Below are 16,425 nucleotides of genomic sequence, written 5' to 3' on the forward strand. Positions count from 1 at the left end.
CCAGCTAAGAAACTTACTTGCTATTCTTTATCATATCTGTCTGGAAGCTGAGTTGGCTTTCCTTAGAGGTAATGTGGCACTTTTGAGGTGGTGAGGGAGAGCTGAAGCGTTATCACTAGTTTATATCTGCCTCTGAGAGCACGTGTGGGCCCCCCCCATCCCTGTCCCGCTTCATCACATTTCAGAGGACACAGTCGGACCTATCACGGGATTTTACTTTTATTCCTTCATTCAAGTACACTCACACTTGTCGCTTCCGTGATGGGACGCATAGCACTGGAATCACTTACGCACTTGAACATGGAAAGAAAGTGTGAATCGGCCCTTCTCACCTGCAAAATGCAGTCTGGAATCTGCATTTATGCCCTGACGTGATTTCTCCCAGTTTCTCCCATTAGCTCAGACCTTCCCTCCAGCCTACTCCTATATCTATTTTTATCTTTTATCAGTACGGTCGATTTTACTTTAAAAAAAAATTAAGCTAAAAAGCAGAACCAAAACCATTGCTCTTCTATGAAGGGAGGGCATGCGCAGTAATGTGTTTTTCTAGGCGAGGTTAAGAGTTTACCCTCACCAGTCCTCATGTGCCTCTCCCATGCGGGAGCACATGTTTGCAAGTTGGTTGGCTGGGGTTAGGGTGACAGTCAGCCTGTGATTACAGAGTGGGAAACAGCCAACTGGTTCTCACTGAGAAATAGGACATCCATGGTCTTTCCGGCACATGCGTTAAACCAACAGAGTTAAACACCCCTAATTAGTTATATCCAGCCTTTGTGAACTCAGTGCCTAGTATTTCTCTTCCAGTATGCTCTGGTTCTTAGGCCAATATCTCTACACAAATTGTGAAGTGGGGACCAGTGAGTTTGGGAGCACATACGACCAAGGCGAGATGTGGACAAGAATCATTCAGACCTCAAATTTGACATGAAAGAAAAAGGGGAGACTTTTCTCAGAGGAGAACTTTTTTCCTCCCCAGCAGGTGATAGGGTCTGAATGAACCGAATCGAAATATAGCCAGTTTTCCGGCTCAGCTTTTACAGTTTCTCTGTGGCAATTCACAAACCACTGGATACGTAATGCTGTACTAAAAGGAATTTAAGCCTGTCAGGTTAATTACACAATATTAGGTACGAAAACAAACAGTGCAACACAAAACATAGCTACATCATTATTTGCAGTAAATGTTAACTCTAAATAAGTGCAACCTGTCCATAAATGCTGGCTATAAACTAATTAAAAAAATAAAATTTGATGGATAAACATGAAAAAAAAATTCTCACCGAGAATTTTTTTTTTAAATATCAGCACTCATTTAGAGTTTGGGATTTGTGAAAGAAAGCTTTAAAAGGAGCAAACCTGATTGGCTGTGGCTGTTGCTGCGAAGGGGACACTTGTTGCAGGAGTTGTTGCTGCAGAGACAGTGGCTGACGTAGCGCTGTGCATCATGGGTACTTTCAGGAGGGGTACCATGGGAGCAATGAACAGGAGGGTGTAGCATTATGGTAATAGAAGTGGTATTTTGGCATGGTGAATATCAGAGCAGCAAGCCATCATGGGTTAAACCAGCAGATGGCATGCAATCACAATGCAAAGCAAGGAAGCATGGGAGAGAAATAAAAAAGGGAAAATAGCTTATTACAAGTACAATTAAAGGAAGTTTTAAAACATAATCAGTGATTCCCAGAAAGGCCAAAGCGGATCACTTTGGTTGATGTATTCATAAACATTTTACTTCTAACAATAGATCATTCCCAATCCGGCGTCTGTGGTTGTTACGTACTAATGGTCTCCTCTAAAAAAGTGACATGTAATGTCCAATGAAGTAAGGGTATACGATATTCATTTTTGTCATTCTAAAACATCCAAGGCTCAACGTGTAGGCCCAGTTTGGGGTAGGACATCCTTTGGAGTTCATTGTGGTGGGATGGAAAATTTTTGTCAATTTGGGGCTGCTTTTTTGAACTGAAATTGCTGGAGGTTGTGGGGTTTTTGGGGTTAATAAATGGTAGAGCAAAAACTCGAGGCCTTGGTGTTAATTCTAACACAGTTGCTGTGAAACAGCTCAGGAAATTTGGCCAATGTTTATTTCTCTTTATTCTAAATGGGACGAATCCGTGTGTCCTAAAGACGGACTTTTGTACCAAGGCACTGGATGTGTAGGGATAACTATGGATTATTAAAATTTAACATCTAAGGGAGTGCTAAGGTACAAATCATCATCACAAATAAGTCAACACTTAAAATTAAAAAATCGATAATAAAGCAAAGCAGTTCAGACATTGGTTTTCAAAATACATCCATTCATAATTTTAAAAAATAAATACTTCTGGGAAACTCTGATAACTCTAACACACAGCAAAGAGGAGATAAAGGCACACCACTATGAAATTTTAAAACACTGATGAAATTAGCCTGCCTTTCTGATAAAGTAAGCTTTTCTTTTTCTTATGCTAAACCATATAAACTATAAAGAGAAACAGAATACAGATCATTAAAAAAGCAATACTTGTGGTTTTATGTTTTGTAGTGGTTGCTCTGCTGTTCTGGTCACATTGAAATGGTCATTTTCTTCAAGTTACAAGTACATTTAAAAAAAAAAGAAACCTATACATTAACTCTAAAGCCAAATAAGCCTTCAGATCTACCATTTCCTCAAGCATTTCTACCATCTTGGAAATAAATTTCAAGCAAGTGAAGGTACTGTACACAATATAAAAGACACATAAAAAAAGGTTGAAACCTACCAATACTGGTAGCGGGTGTCATGCACAAAACTGACCCTGCATGTCATGCAATGGCAGGTGGAAAAAGTGAATAAAGGGAAAGAAACAGGTTAGCGGTTTAGAGTTAACATTCAAAGTGAGATTGAAGCACAACCAGAAATCAGTAGGGTTAGTTAACACAGTCTCTTAGAGTTACTCACATTTTTAGTACAGACACAAATATATCTGACTTATTGGAAGCCAATATTACTCAAAGCTCACTCTTTACTTTTCACACTTCTTATTCACATCCATCGAAATGATTCTTATAAGAATGACATGTGACAATGCTACAGTGTCCTTCCTCTAAGACCTCAAGGTATTTTACAGACAATATCAAGGTCATCCTCTAAGGTAGGAAGTAGGTATTTTACAGATGAAAAATCTGAGGCATAGTAACTACTCCAAGGTCATGCATAGTGTGAGTCAAGGGTAAGGCTCAAAATAGAATTCTATTCCTAAATCCAGGTCAGGTTTTGTATTTACTAGATTACGCTGACCTTACTGCATTAAAACTGTGCTTGTTTCGTGTCAAAAACAATATGAAAATAAAAGCAGTAATTAAGATTCCATATCCTCCAAATCAAATGCTCGCAGGTCATGTGAATTTGGGATTATTGCTCCTAAGCCCTACAGTTTAGGAAGACTGACATTCTTGTGACAAAATGACCTCGATGTGTATGTGATCTGTTTTCTGCTACGAGATTCATCATTATAAAGAAGTGGTGCTGGCAACAAAGCTTGAATAGCGTAGAGGCAAAATAGTGCAGAACTGGGGCTGAGTTAGGACCAGGGCTAGCGATTTTGTCATGGCTACTAGTCGGTGATCTCTGAGGGAGACCTTTGGCAAAACTAGGAAATCAGGTTGGCCTCCAGGTGGAGGGAGGGAGGGAAGATTTCATTCCTTCCAGGGGAATAGCTGCCTTCTCTGGGGGTGGTCGTATTAATGTGCTTGAATCAGAAAACTCTGACCATGAAGAGAAATGTGTGTTGTAGAGTACCGAAAAAAATGAATGACCTACTTCCGGTTCAGTTCCTTAGACTAAAAATCAAGGTAATGTAATATAAGATACCTGAAGGTTGGGGTCATGTAGGTGACAGAACATTCATTTGTAATGAATAAAGGAAAACTCTTTTTAACGAATGGATGTACACATTTAGGGTTTTAGAACTGTCTTCTGAGATACTAGGCGAAGAATCTGAGATGTGAAGGCCTTTATTCTCTCTGCCAAACTGTTCACACCTGACGGGTACTTTCTGCCTGATGTACATTTTGGTCAGGCTAACATTAACTAGTCAGGAAAAGAAGCTATTTAACTGGGCTTTTAATGGATTCTTCAGCAAACACGTGCTAATATGTCTGATTTAGCACACACACATACACACACACGCACATCTCAAAATCCTGTTGACGACAGGATTCTTTCTCCTTCTCTTTCTCTCACCCTATCTCTCTAATCTTCATAACCGAACTTCTGAAAAGTTACCTGCACAATAATTTTCACTTCCTCGACCCCACATATTCTTCAATCTTTTCCACTTTGGCTTTCATTTTCACGTCTTCCCTCCAACTGCTAATGTCACCAAGAACTCCGTATTTGTGCAATCAGTAGGAACTCTTCCACTTTCATCTAACTTCCTGAGTCTTGGTAACATTTGGCACTCAGCCCCTCCCTCCATAATAAACTAGTCTTTTCCCTTGGATTTTCTGATAACCCAGACACACACGTGCATGCACACACACACACATACTCTATATCTCTATATGCTGGAGTTTTTCAGGACTCACTTCTGGCTCCTTTTCACCTACTCTATGCTTTTTCCAGGCATCATTCAATTCATGATACCATTCAACCCGGGATTTAAATACTATCTATGAGCTCAAGGCTTCCACATTTATGCATCCGCCTTCCCTCTTGAAATTCCCTGCTCCGGCTCACCCAAAAGCCAAAGCAATCCTGCTTCTAAAATGCATCTTGCATTTGTCCGTCTGTGCGTCTCTACTGCCACTTCTCCGGTCCTGATCGCCATTGTCTCCAGGCTTGGCCCTGTAATGATGTCCTAACTGGTCTTCCTGCTTGCCTTCCTGTCTCCTGCCTAATCCAGTCTCCACTCTGCTGTCAGAGTAAACCTTTCTAAATACAGGTCTGTTCGCTTCTCCGCTGGAAACAATTCACTGCCTTCTCATTGCTTTTAGGATAAAGGTCCCCTAGGGTCCAGTGTCTATCTCCCTGGCTTGTTCTATACCCCTCTCTGGAGGCTGGCACTGTGACCCGGGCAGATTAGTCTATCATTTCTTTGAACCGAACACATCGCACTTTTGTCCTACTTTTGGGCTTCCCACAAGCTGTCCCCTCTGCCTGGAATTATCTTCGCCCTACTCTTTTCATCTTCCAGGTCTCAAGGCACATGCCACTTCTTTAGAAAACTGTTCAATTGCTCTTTTACCTACCTCCACATGCCATTTAAATCAGTTTTCTATTTTCAAGCGTATTGAACTCTACTTTTTCATTCATAGGATTTATAAAACATTTAAGTTACATATTTATACGGGCATTTCTTGAACATCCATCTCTCCTCCTCTGCTGTTAACTCTGGGAGGGCAGCGTTCATTGTCTGTCTAGGTCTTTGGGGCACACGGTAGGTGGACAGTCGGTTGAATGGGTGTTCTCTGCCATTAGTGAGTGCAGTGGGATCAACCTTTTCCTAAAATGTATGTACCCACTTTGTAAATGATTTCATTTCAGAGTGAACCATGGCTGGATTCAAAGTTAGGCCCATAAAAATTCTGTTGCATTCCCATGTGGAGGGGTTTTCTTGGAAGGCTTTCTTGTGTCACGGATGCGAATGTCACTGGGTTGAAAACCATCTACAGCAGCATCAGCAGCCACACTGAGCCGGGATTGAATGTGTCACTTCAGCTTCAGTTCAGGATGTGGTTGAAATGCTCAACCAAATTAATTTCATGAGCCTCTCTTTCTCTCTGTGTGCTCTACAAACGATATGAATATTGGAAACAAATAGCTTTTGCTCTGCGTGGCTGTCTTACTCAGTGCCAGATTCTGGTTCTCCTCTTCTTTTCTGCCCTTGCACCCTCCTCCTGCCCCTTAAATACTTTATGCTGCAGCTAAAACGGATAACTTGCTCGTCCTCGAATATGCTGTCCCCAACCTAGGTTGTCTCCCCTGCCTGGGATGCTCTTCCTCCGCTGGGAAAACGTTCCTTTCAAAGTCCTAAGCAAACTTCTTCTCCTTTGGAGAGTTCTTTCCTTCTCAGGATCCTTTGTCACCACCACCCACTGCACATGCTGATGGCCCTAATGCATTGCCTCTTGCTGCCCTCTCAAATAGCTTTGCTCATGCCCCAAGGGGCCCTTAACGCTCTGCATTGTATTGATTTTTGCCTCTTTGTTGTATTCTCATTACTGGATCTGGAACCCAGAACTTACTCTGTGTTCAAGAACTGTTTGCTGAATTAAGTGGGACAAATAGATTCTGCTGTGGTTGTACAGATACAGTTTCCACTGAATGCTGACAAATCTTTCACCAAGGTGTGTGATAACCTTACATAACATTATGGTTTCTGATCATTAGGCAATATTTGTGCTAACACTTTTCCTTGTTCTGGTTATTCTGTACATCCAGTACAATGAAATATATCAAGGAAAGAGTCGGTGGGTCGTTTTGTTCTGACCGGCTGAGGCATTTCACTAAGGCACTAACTCTCTCAACAAAGACTTCTCAACTATTCTCTGCTTTGGTTGCAGAAATATTCCAACTCTAGAATCTGTGAGTTAGGGTTCTCTGGATATTTCCATTAATTATATTTTCCACTTTGCAGCATAGATACAGCCTCGGTTTTTCCATCTGCAAAATGCCAATAATTACGCCTGCTGCTGCCAGAATGATCTTGAAGAATAATGAGAAAATGCCTATAAGAACACTTAGAGTAACTCAGAATAAACCTGTCAGAGAAATGCCAAGAATCATTACCCTGCTATTTTTGTAAGTGTGTGTGGTTTTTGCTGCTTTCCTAACATAGCAAAGAAAAAGTATAACTCCTAGATTAAAATAATCCCTATCAAAAAAAAAAAAAAAAAAAAAAGGGAGAAAAGGAAAAGTCCTACCCACCACAAACGTGCTAGGGCACCAACCAAGGTGATAATTATGTTAGCATGGTTTGGGAGAGGAATCCCATATTTTGCATGATATTTTACATTACTATCTCCACAGTCTGGAGGCAGAATTCCTAACATCCAAATTCATAATTCATACTGTGTCATTGGGAGAGTTCTAGTAACATATCAAAAACTTCACTATGGGTGACAGATGGTAGGTAGACATACTGTGGTGATCATTTCACAGTGTATACAAATATCAGATCATTATGTTGTACACCTGAAACTGATAGAGTGTTCCATGTCAATGATACCTCAGTGGGGAAAAAAAAAAAGAAATAAAAGTTAGGGATCTTAAAAAAAACAACCCCCAAAATTCCACTATGAATGACTTTTCGGTAAAGGGTGGCCTCCAGGAGAACACGAAATGCTTTTTGTTTCATATAGGATCGATATTAATATAAAGTAGTTATAGAAAAATCAAAATCTGTCATGTTAAAAATAATGGGCCCACCCATCTGCCAAGTTACAAAACTTATTTTTGAACATCATCACTTAATTTGCAGACGTTTAAGACAACAGTGATTAACAATGATCATTATCATTACCATTTTAAAATTAAGTTGAAAATGTGGTTTATGAGAAAGAAAGCCTGAAATAAAAGCTAGAGCCAAGGTAAACACTAAAATTTCTGTTCTGGGTTTAAGTGGGGGAAAGATTACACTAACTGCCTTTTGAGAAAATTATTTTCTCTTTCATCATTTAAGAAAAACATGTGAAAACTTCTTAGAAGTTGATATACCATTTCAGAGCACGAGAGCCACATGGTTGTTCACTATGATATTGATATCATGTTACAGATGGAAACACTTGTAACTCACAGAATTAAGTGGGCTAGGACCCACTTTTCGGCTCCCAAAGTGCACACAATTGAGGGTTGCCGGACACACGGACAGTTTTTAAACAATCCAGCAGGGGGCAGAAGTACTCAAGCACAGCAACCAGTACAGCCTATCGCTCCTCGATACAATCATTTCATCAGCAATAATCAGGTCACTGCATAAAGGATGTTATCCATTCTTGCTTTGGAAGTCTTTAAATGGTTTCCAGGTGAAACATTTTTAAGTGAGGGTTCTTTCAGTGATTTAATAGAGCAGTCATTATTGGATTGAAGTGTTAAATACGAGTTAAGAGGCCTTCACATTTTTACACGACTAAGTTCCAGGGTTTCAAAGGCATTCTCAGGAAATTGTTCTGAAATTATTACCCAGTCTCCAGAAACAGACTTGTCCTTTTATGTTTTACCCCTCTGTACATTCTTCCCTGATTTTTTTCTCTTCAAATATCTAGTGACGAGGTCTATAAAATAAGACGCTTCTAGAAATCCTATGAGACCTCAAGGTAAGTTTACCTACTAGTTATTATTTTACAAACATGTTATATCTAGTGGATTACAATGACAAGTCCTGCTGTGCTATCCCTGCACTGAAATGTCACTAGTTAAGGTTGTAATAGAACAGGAGGGAAGTCCCAATAAGTACTGATATAGAAACTCACTCCACAGGTCTATGAATCTACTTAAGAGAAAAGCGGAAGTAAAATAGGAAAACTAAACACTAAGAACCATTTTCCTCACATAACTTGTATCTTTACTGTAATAAATATTGTTAAAAGGTTGACAATTCATTTCAAACTGTAACTTTTACACAAAGAATACCACAGAAATAGCGATTCTACTCCCTCCCACGTTAATTCCTGATATGCTACAGGATTTAAAGAAATGGAAAATAAACCCAAAAAGTCCAACCATGTGGATTAGGACCAACAAGCTCTTTTGGATAAAACTGTTGTTCATCTATATTTACCTTCCAGTCACTATCATGGGATGAAAATTTTGACTTCCGAACTAAGAACTCAGTGGACCGTCTTCTCACAAAAGCCTAAGTCACTCTCTGATTCTTCTTCTTCGCTTTTTTTTTTTTTTTAAACAGTAGGAGGAGACTTTATTTATTTTGGGGACATTATCCCTGCTTCTAACACAGACTAAAAAGTCAATACCATGGTCAATATATGATGACTTTGTGTTCGTATATGGTGTGTGTAGGTCTGGGGTCAGGGAGGTGGGTACAAAAAGGAGGAGGGTTGACATGCTTTGCACTTCTGCTTCTTCACTTTTATCTGATGTTTTATGTCTGCCGAGCTGTAAGGGAGAACCCTGTGACTCCACATACGGAAGCCGGGTGGTGTCATGTCCCGGTACGTCGGACCGGTCACGGGGAAACTAGGTGCTGGGTCCTTGTCTCATTAGCTGTGCCACCTTGGGAAGTCACCTCACATTTAGGGGGCCTCAGTTTTCTCATCTGTAAAACGATTGACTGGATGAGGAGATCACTAAGAATCCTTTAAACTTCGAGATTCTGTGATTAATAGAATTCATCTTTTAGTGGAATGATACAGTTAATGGACCTGAGCAGCTAAGACTATCAGGCATTGGCTTAGAAACTGCGAGTAAGAGCCCTATCTATTTGTGCACTTGGTGAAGCTGAGAACGATGGAGAAAGAGAGAGAATGGATGTAAAATATGAGAAGAAGATCGCTTTAATTTGAACAGCCTTGGTTTTTTGTTTAGTGCTCTGAATAGGAATAGGGAAAAAAAAGGTTAGTATTTACTGGAATTGCTGTTTTTAGGTCATTCAGGGTTAATGACAAATCTGAACTGTCACACATAAAAAGGCCCTACTGACATAAACAATTTTACACAGCATGTGCAGATACAAGAAACCAAGAGGCCTAACTGACCACTCTTTGCGTCTCATGGGTTCAGTCTGTCACTCAACTCTCTAAAATATTTGGCTTTAGAAACCTGACAGTCTTTCACTATCATCCAAGCAAAGTAAACGTATCTAGCTAGCTAGGACAATGATGAGCTTCAGGCTGTACTGACTGTACCTTTACAAGCAAACTAGATGCCACCGAACAGCTTTGAGGGATGAGGAGAAAGCACATGACCGGAAGGGCACACGGACACGGGACTTGGAGCTGTCAGGGCACGTACCTGTTGGAATAAACGCCGTGTGTTGCTGCAGCTGGGCGCTGGTGAGAGCCTGCTGGTAGTGCAGCACGCTGGGATTGAACACCGTGCTGGCACCGTTGTTTTTTTCAAGTGCTTGTCTCTTTGGTAAAGGATGAAGAGCACCGGGGGGAAAGGCCTATGAGGAAAGAATCGGATAGGACATGTATAACTCAAAGTAACCACACCTTCCGTGTCCACAGAGATCATCAAGTCCAACATTCTCTTTCAAAATGACAGCTAAGGAGATGCCTCTGCCATGCACCTTAATTTAAACAGCGGCAATGTCGAATGAGTGAGAATTTGTTATTGAGAGCGGAAGCATGATTTCTGTAACCCAAAACGGTAGCATCTCAACTAAGGAAAAGAAAAACTATCAAGCAACACCAAAATAAATAAATAAATAAATAAATAAATAAATAAATAAATAATAATAAAATAAAAAATGACTTCAGCTTTTAAAACGAGTTAAACTATTCTAAGGGGGGAAAGAAGCATTTGTGTTATTATTAATACCTATTCTCTTCGTTAACTAAACGGCAATTTCTTGGATTTAAAGGTTAATAAGAATTATAATGCACATTTTTCCGAGGCAAGTAATCTAAATTTGCTTCACTCTTTTGGAAAAGGTATTAAAATTTGTTAGGATTAATTTATTTCACATATTACGTATGAAAATGAGATGGCTAAACACCTTATTTTTTTTCCATTAATTAATAATAATGATCATTTGCAACCAATTTTTACAAGTAATACAAATCTCAGATGGTTCTCTGAAAAGCTACATGCAAAGCGAAAGGTGAAAGGTCAAAGTACCAGGTCTACAGATGCTTCGAGAGGTCGCTTCATTGCTTTGGCAGTCGACTGAGTCTTTTAATAACAGGCAGCGAGCACATGATGGCAGTGGGCCAATGGGATTCAAGCGAATTAACATACAGGTAAACAGCAAGCAGAGGTGCATCATGGGAACGGCATTGCATTGTGGATAGGTGAGAAGGAAAAAAATATTCTGAATGCAATATACAACGTACAAAACACTAGGCATGCACAACAACAAAAATGTTCTCTAAAGAAATGAATATTACACCTTAAATTAGTATTGAAGCAAAAATGCATCTACTATACCTTAGTTAAAAGCATATAAGAGAGTAAAATATAGATGTTTGAAATTCAGGAAAGTTAATTAAAACAGCAGCTTGCATACACACCATAAGCATTTTTTATATTGCTTCAGAAAAAAAATGCAAAACTTTCAAGGGCCATAGGATTGATGAACTTCTGATAAGTTAGTTTTCAAACGTAAAATAATGAATGTACTAAGTGGAAGATCCAAGTGAAAAAAAGATATTATCTTTAACGTTCAGAAAAATAATTGTTAATGAAGATCTAGCCTAACAAAATGAAGTGGCAAACTGAGACAAAAAATTCAGGCAAAAAAATATTCAAACACAAGATTATTTGGGCAAAACTGTTTGGGTTTGGATCTTAATTTTTTGTCTGAATCATGTGGATAATTGTCTCAATTCTTCTCTTCACTCTGCTAGCATGGATCTGGCAACACGGAATAAGGTTCCAAACTTAACAAGTTTTGAATTTGAATAGTAAGTTTCTCAAATTTCCCACTCTCATCCCATTGTACTGTTTCTAATGACTAACTTATCATCCATTCTGTGTTTTCCACTACATTTGAAATTATAATTCAATTTATCTCAAACAACTTACCGGATTATGCTAAGAAAATACCCTTTAAAAAGGTATTTAGTGTTCTCAGGTATCAGAATAATCTCTATTTAATAATTCTATTTGTAATTTCAGCTATAATCAGTGACCAACCCAGTTAATGAGAAGTGGAACTCGTGGCTAGAACAAGTTACAACAGCTAAAAAGAGCAAATAGCTAAAAAAAAAAATAGCCAAGGACTGCTTGAAATATTAGATGTAAAATAATATTTTTAACTTATAACCATATTGGGGGGCAGACTGTCTCATTTAAGCAGCTGAAATAATAACAAATATTGATCGATTTAGACCATGGTGAAAAAATGTTCCTATTCCTGGATCATTGCTGTAAAAAATGGAAAATTCTATGATGGAATTCTGTGAAAATAAAAATAAAATAAAAGGAGTAGCTCCAATGCAAATAAAAAATGAAATACCCCTTTTTCAATGGGTAGCACAATAGGTAAATCCCTAAGGTTTGTGTAATCAATACAAAACGTGATATTCTAAAGTTCTGAGCTGGAACCATGGCATTTGCAATAATATGAGGTACTACTAAACTCTCAAAATGGGAAACAGTTAATGATATTTTCCTCTGCAGATAGAGGTCTTTTCATCATCATTTGATGATTCGAGATCAAAAGTATAGAGGTGCCAGGAGGTAAAGACGGGCAAGGTAGGCAGAAAGAAAGTGGGTGAGGAAAGGATTGAAGGCAGAGAAGAGATTTAGAATGTCCAACAGAGAAATGTTTGGGAAGGCAGTCTTAATAGAGGCCATCAAATAATATAAAATGAGTGTTCTGGAAGTAGAATTACAACATTTTTAAAACCCAGAGAGCCTCACAATAAGAAAGCTTCTTTGTACTGGATATTCTTTCTTCAGACGGAAGTTCCCCATTATGTAACTTCCATGACACCACATTATTTAAGATCTTCGGTTGCTGCAGAGTCTTGACACTGCTTGATAATGCATTTCTTTAAGCTTAAGTTTGTCTGTGCTAACTGTATAAGGCTGCACAGCCCGTTCTCACAAAGTGCACTGAGAACACAAACTCAGAATCAGTTTGGTCTCAACGTTCTGGACTCAGTTCTTCTCTTCCCTTTTCCAGTCCTTGGGAGTTCCAAAGCAGGTCTACTGTTGGGTTGATTTTGTCTGCTATGCTAACTGGAAGAGTGATCATGTCTCCAAAGGATGGCGTTTATGAATGAAATTTTGATTGAACAAAGCATCATTCAATGACGTCTCCAAGTAGAAGAAGAAATAGTAAACATGTCTCCCTAGGATCCTCACCTGGAAGGTTAATGCTCTTTTTTTTCTGATCTTAGATTGATGAAAGTTCATGTCCACAGAAATCAGAAGAACCTAGGAATGTGAGGACACTGAGAGCTCTAAACTGAGCTGGCCAGCATCTCCTTTTCTCCCACTGCATACTGTGAGTTATCTTTCCTAGACACAAATATTGTCTTTTCCTTTTTTTTAAAGTTTATATTTATTTATAAATAAATAAAACATCTCCCAGACAGGTTCTGCACTGTCAGCGCAGAGCCCAATGTGGGGTTCCAACTCACGAACCGTGAGACCGTGACCTGAGCCAAAGTCAAAAGTCGGACGCTTAACCGACTGAGCCACCCAGGCGCCCCATATCATGTCTTGTCAAGGAAACAGTAAGTTTTCAAAGGTTGGGCATACATATTAGTATCTTGCACACCTCATGCTTTGAAGCACATGCGTAGAATAAAGCTTAAAAAAATCTGTATGGATTAATAACCACGTTATAGTATGGCTTTGTAACACAGAGATACTCTGAGGTAGAAGAATGACTTGACTGCTGTCATATGTTTACCTACATTGAAAGGTCTTCAGGCTTAGACTAGACCAAGCATGGCTGGTCTTAGAAGCTTCCTTAGGTACCTAAGCAGAGAAAGACGTTCTTTATTTGGGCCTCTACTATGTGCCGGACACTTGGCATCCATTCCTGCTGGCCTCAACAACGTTTTGGACCCTCTGCCCTTTCTGGACCACCTGCAGGTTTGTGTACATCCAGCCAGATATTTCCTTCTCTGGATCAAAGAACAACTCAACCGCGAGTCAAGGCACGCAAACCAAGGGCCCGTGCCAGGCATTGTGGGCGAAGACCAACTCTGAGGAGTCAGAAAACCCCGGTGACAATAATCAGAGCTGCTGCCTTCTTGTGGAAGAAAGGGATGTAGACAAATAGGATGGAATTCAAAGTTCCTGTACATGTTTTCTTGAACGGTTGAAGCTTATCTAGCTGACGGCAGCTGGCCCTGTTTCCTTTCACAAAACAGGACTCTCCCATGTAGCCCCATGTTGTAGGATTGTGAAGAAAGACGGCTTGCTTAAAGATCACATACCCTTTGTGTGAAAATTACCAGAGAGACGCTCTGTCTGCCTTGTTTTCACATTTAAAAAAATTCTGGTGAGGATGAGGCCCACGTTTTAAGACGTATTATGAAAGAATAAGGCTCTAAAGGAAATAAATGTCTCCTTTTCTGGAATCAAAGCTTTAAATGTGTTTCAGGGTCCAATTAATCAAAAGAAGGGGAAATCCCTGGACAATAATACAAATTGCATTACAGAAATTCTTTGTGTTCAGATATGGAGCTCAGGTGAATGGAATATTAAGATCTTCTGACTGCAATCATCACTCTCATTTGTTCTTTTACTTAAGGAAATAAAATAAGAGGTTTTTTTTTTTTTTTTTCCGTGTGTTGGGCAATCTTGTTCCTAGAGTAAGAATACTTTGACTTTACCCAACTGCATCTCAGTGGGTTCACATGAGCCTCTCACTTCAACTAAAAAGACATGACAGACTCAATAATTTTCATGTCATTGTCAGAAAGAAGCTGGCTTTTCTTCTGAAACTACATTCCTTTGGCTTGTCTTTGACGATGTTGCAAGATCCCCTGAAATATCAGAACTCCAAATTTGGGTACAGTATAACTATCTGGGAAAATACGGTAACTACATATACTGACAGCCACTGCAATACCTCTTTGCATCTTGGTAAGTGTGATGTGAAAATGCGCAGAAGGGCACGTGGAAGTGCACACAGAGAAGGAGTCTTGACTTTAAAATACCAAGCTGAGGAAGGACGTGTTTGTGTAAATGCCTATTTCTTCTCTTATCCCCACCAACCCAAGTCACCTACCATTGACATAGAGTGGCTGCATTGTTCCTTCAGTGACTGAAGTATAGATAGATAGATAGATAGATAGATAGATAGTGGACATTACAATTGCTGCTTCTAATAAACAGCCAGATACAGTCAAGGCTCAGATAAATTCAGGGCTTAGCCCTAAGGTCACTATTACTACCAGTGGCTTGTTGTATCAACAGGTATTTGAGATAGAGGGACTAATTTTTTCATACTCCCAGAACCTCGTCGCCTACCCCAGTGGCCAGAGATGGCTGTTGTGACCCAGGCTGAGCCAATCATAGCACGCTCGTACTCTGACCATGAAGACAGCCCCCAAAATGACCTTTCATTGCTTTTTTAGTTTTTCTAATTAGAACTGCTGTAGTAGATACTGTTTTCTCTCTTGTTGAAAGACATAAGAATGTATCCCTATAGGTGTCTGGCCGTGGTCAATGTTGCATTGGAGAACTTGGTCTTAGAAAACAGAGTTGATACACCAAGAGAGGCAGAAAAGAGAAAAAAAGAGAGACCTACTGTTTTTCTAGTTTCTGGATGCAGGCATCCTGATCTCTGTTTTACTTCTACTCCCTTTGGAGGGCACCGCATGAAGTCCAAAGTTTTTATTTCAGCTACTTCGGTTGGGTTTTTGTCTCCTGCAACCGCAGTCCTCAGAGGAAAAAATGTGTTCTTTGGGCCTAACTGTCAATACACCGGTTAGGATAAATTGGGGCCGGCCTAAAACAATGATTGCAACGAAAACAGTTTTACTTCTTTTTTTTTTTTTTTTTTTTAGTTTTTTATTTATTTTTGAGAGACAGGAGGGGGCAGAAAGAGAGAGATTGGGAGAGAGAGAATCCCAGGCAGGCTCTGCACTGCCATTCCAAGCCCGAAGTGGGGCTCGATCCCACAAACCATGAGGTCATGACCTGAGCTGAAATCAAGAGTCGGATGCTTAACCGTCTGAGCCACCCAGGCTTTCACTTCTTATAGGATGAGATCTTCACTAAGAGGATGGGAAGGCAGATTCCACATAGGAGAAAGGTAGAAAAGACCCCACTTGCTCACTAGAAGAGTTCCTTTTCCATCAGCATTAAGTAACCAATTTACTCTCCTCCCCACCCCCACCCCCACCCCCATTCGGTTCCCAATTACAATCAGTTTTGCAAACTGCTCTTTTACTAGAACAAAAGGGAGGGAGAATTTCTCTATATTGTACGACAGACTCTCTCTCTTGTGGTTGCATACACCTGTGCATATATATAGAAACTCACACATTCAGAAAAATCACTGTTCTGTCCGGGGACATAAGACTAAGAAGATGTGAGGCAAAAGCACCAAAGCCTCAGAGACTCTGAGGAGAAACCGTGGGAGACGGAGGACCAGTGCTCAAGCCTCTTTGGAACAGGATCCGATCAGAAGGGTCTGTGTGACCACGCACCGCGCCCTACGCGGTCATCACGTGAGGGCAGGCTCTGTGCTCTTCTCTCTGTATCCCCGGCACTCACAGGTCCAGGCCTTTAAAAACATTTGTGGGAAGAATGTTGAATAATAGGGGCTTTTTACGTGTAACAGCTACGCTTGCATTTTGATCAGTTAT

The 16,425-nt window shown here is 39.9% G+C and overlaps 1 protein-coding gene and 1 long non-coding RNA gene across 9 annotated transcripts in view; one reads left to right on the top strand and one right to left on the bottom strand.

Annotated features, from left to right (window-relative positions):
* Nucleotides 1-16,425, bottom strand: part of MBNL2 (muscleblind like splicing regulator 2) — a 159,030-nt gene that overhangs the window by 24,843 nt on the left and 117,762 nt on the right. The window contains exons 6-9 of one of the 8 annotated variants that reach the window (XM_086709265.1): nucleotides 10,766-10,819; nucleotides 9,935-10,088; nucleotides 2,745-2,780; nucleotides 1,357-1,451 (exon numbers count right to left, since the gene is read on the bottom strand). In XM_086709265.1, coding sequence (XP_086565391.1) covers nucleotides 1,357-1,451; nucleotides 2,745-2,780; nucleotides 9,935-10,088; nucleotides 10,766-10,819 — 339 coding nt within the window. The remainder of the gene's footprint in view (nucleotides 1-1,356; nucleotides 1,452-2,744; nucleotides 2,781-9,934; nucleotides 10,089-10,765; nucleotides 10,820-16,425) is intronic. The other 7 variants (XM_086709259.1, XM_086709293.1, XM_086709281.1 and 4 more) reach the window with 7 other exon arrangements.
* LOC147584654 (uncharacterized) overlaps nucleotides 1-16,425 on the top strand; it is a 100,495-nt gene that overhangs the window by 1,286 nt on the left and 82,784 nt on the right. The window lies entirely within an intron of this gene.

This window comes from Puma concolor, chromosome A1 (genome assembly GCF_028749965.1).
Source record: "Puma concolor isolate L17-30 chromosome A1, mPumCon1.1.hap2, whole genome shotgun sequence".
NCBI classification, from domain to species: Eukaryota; Metazoa; Chordata; class Mammalia; order Carnivora; family Felidae; genus Puma; species Puma concolor.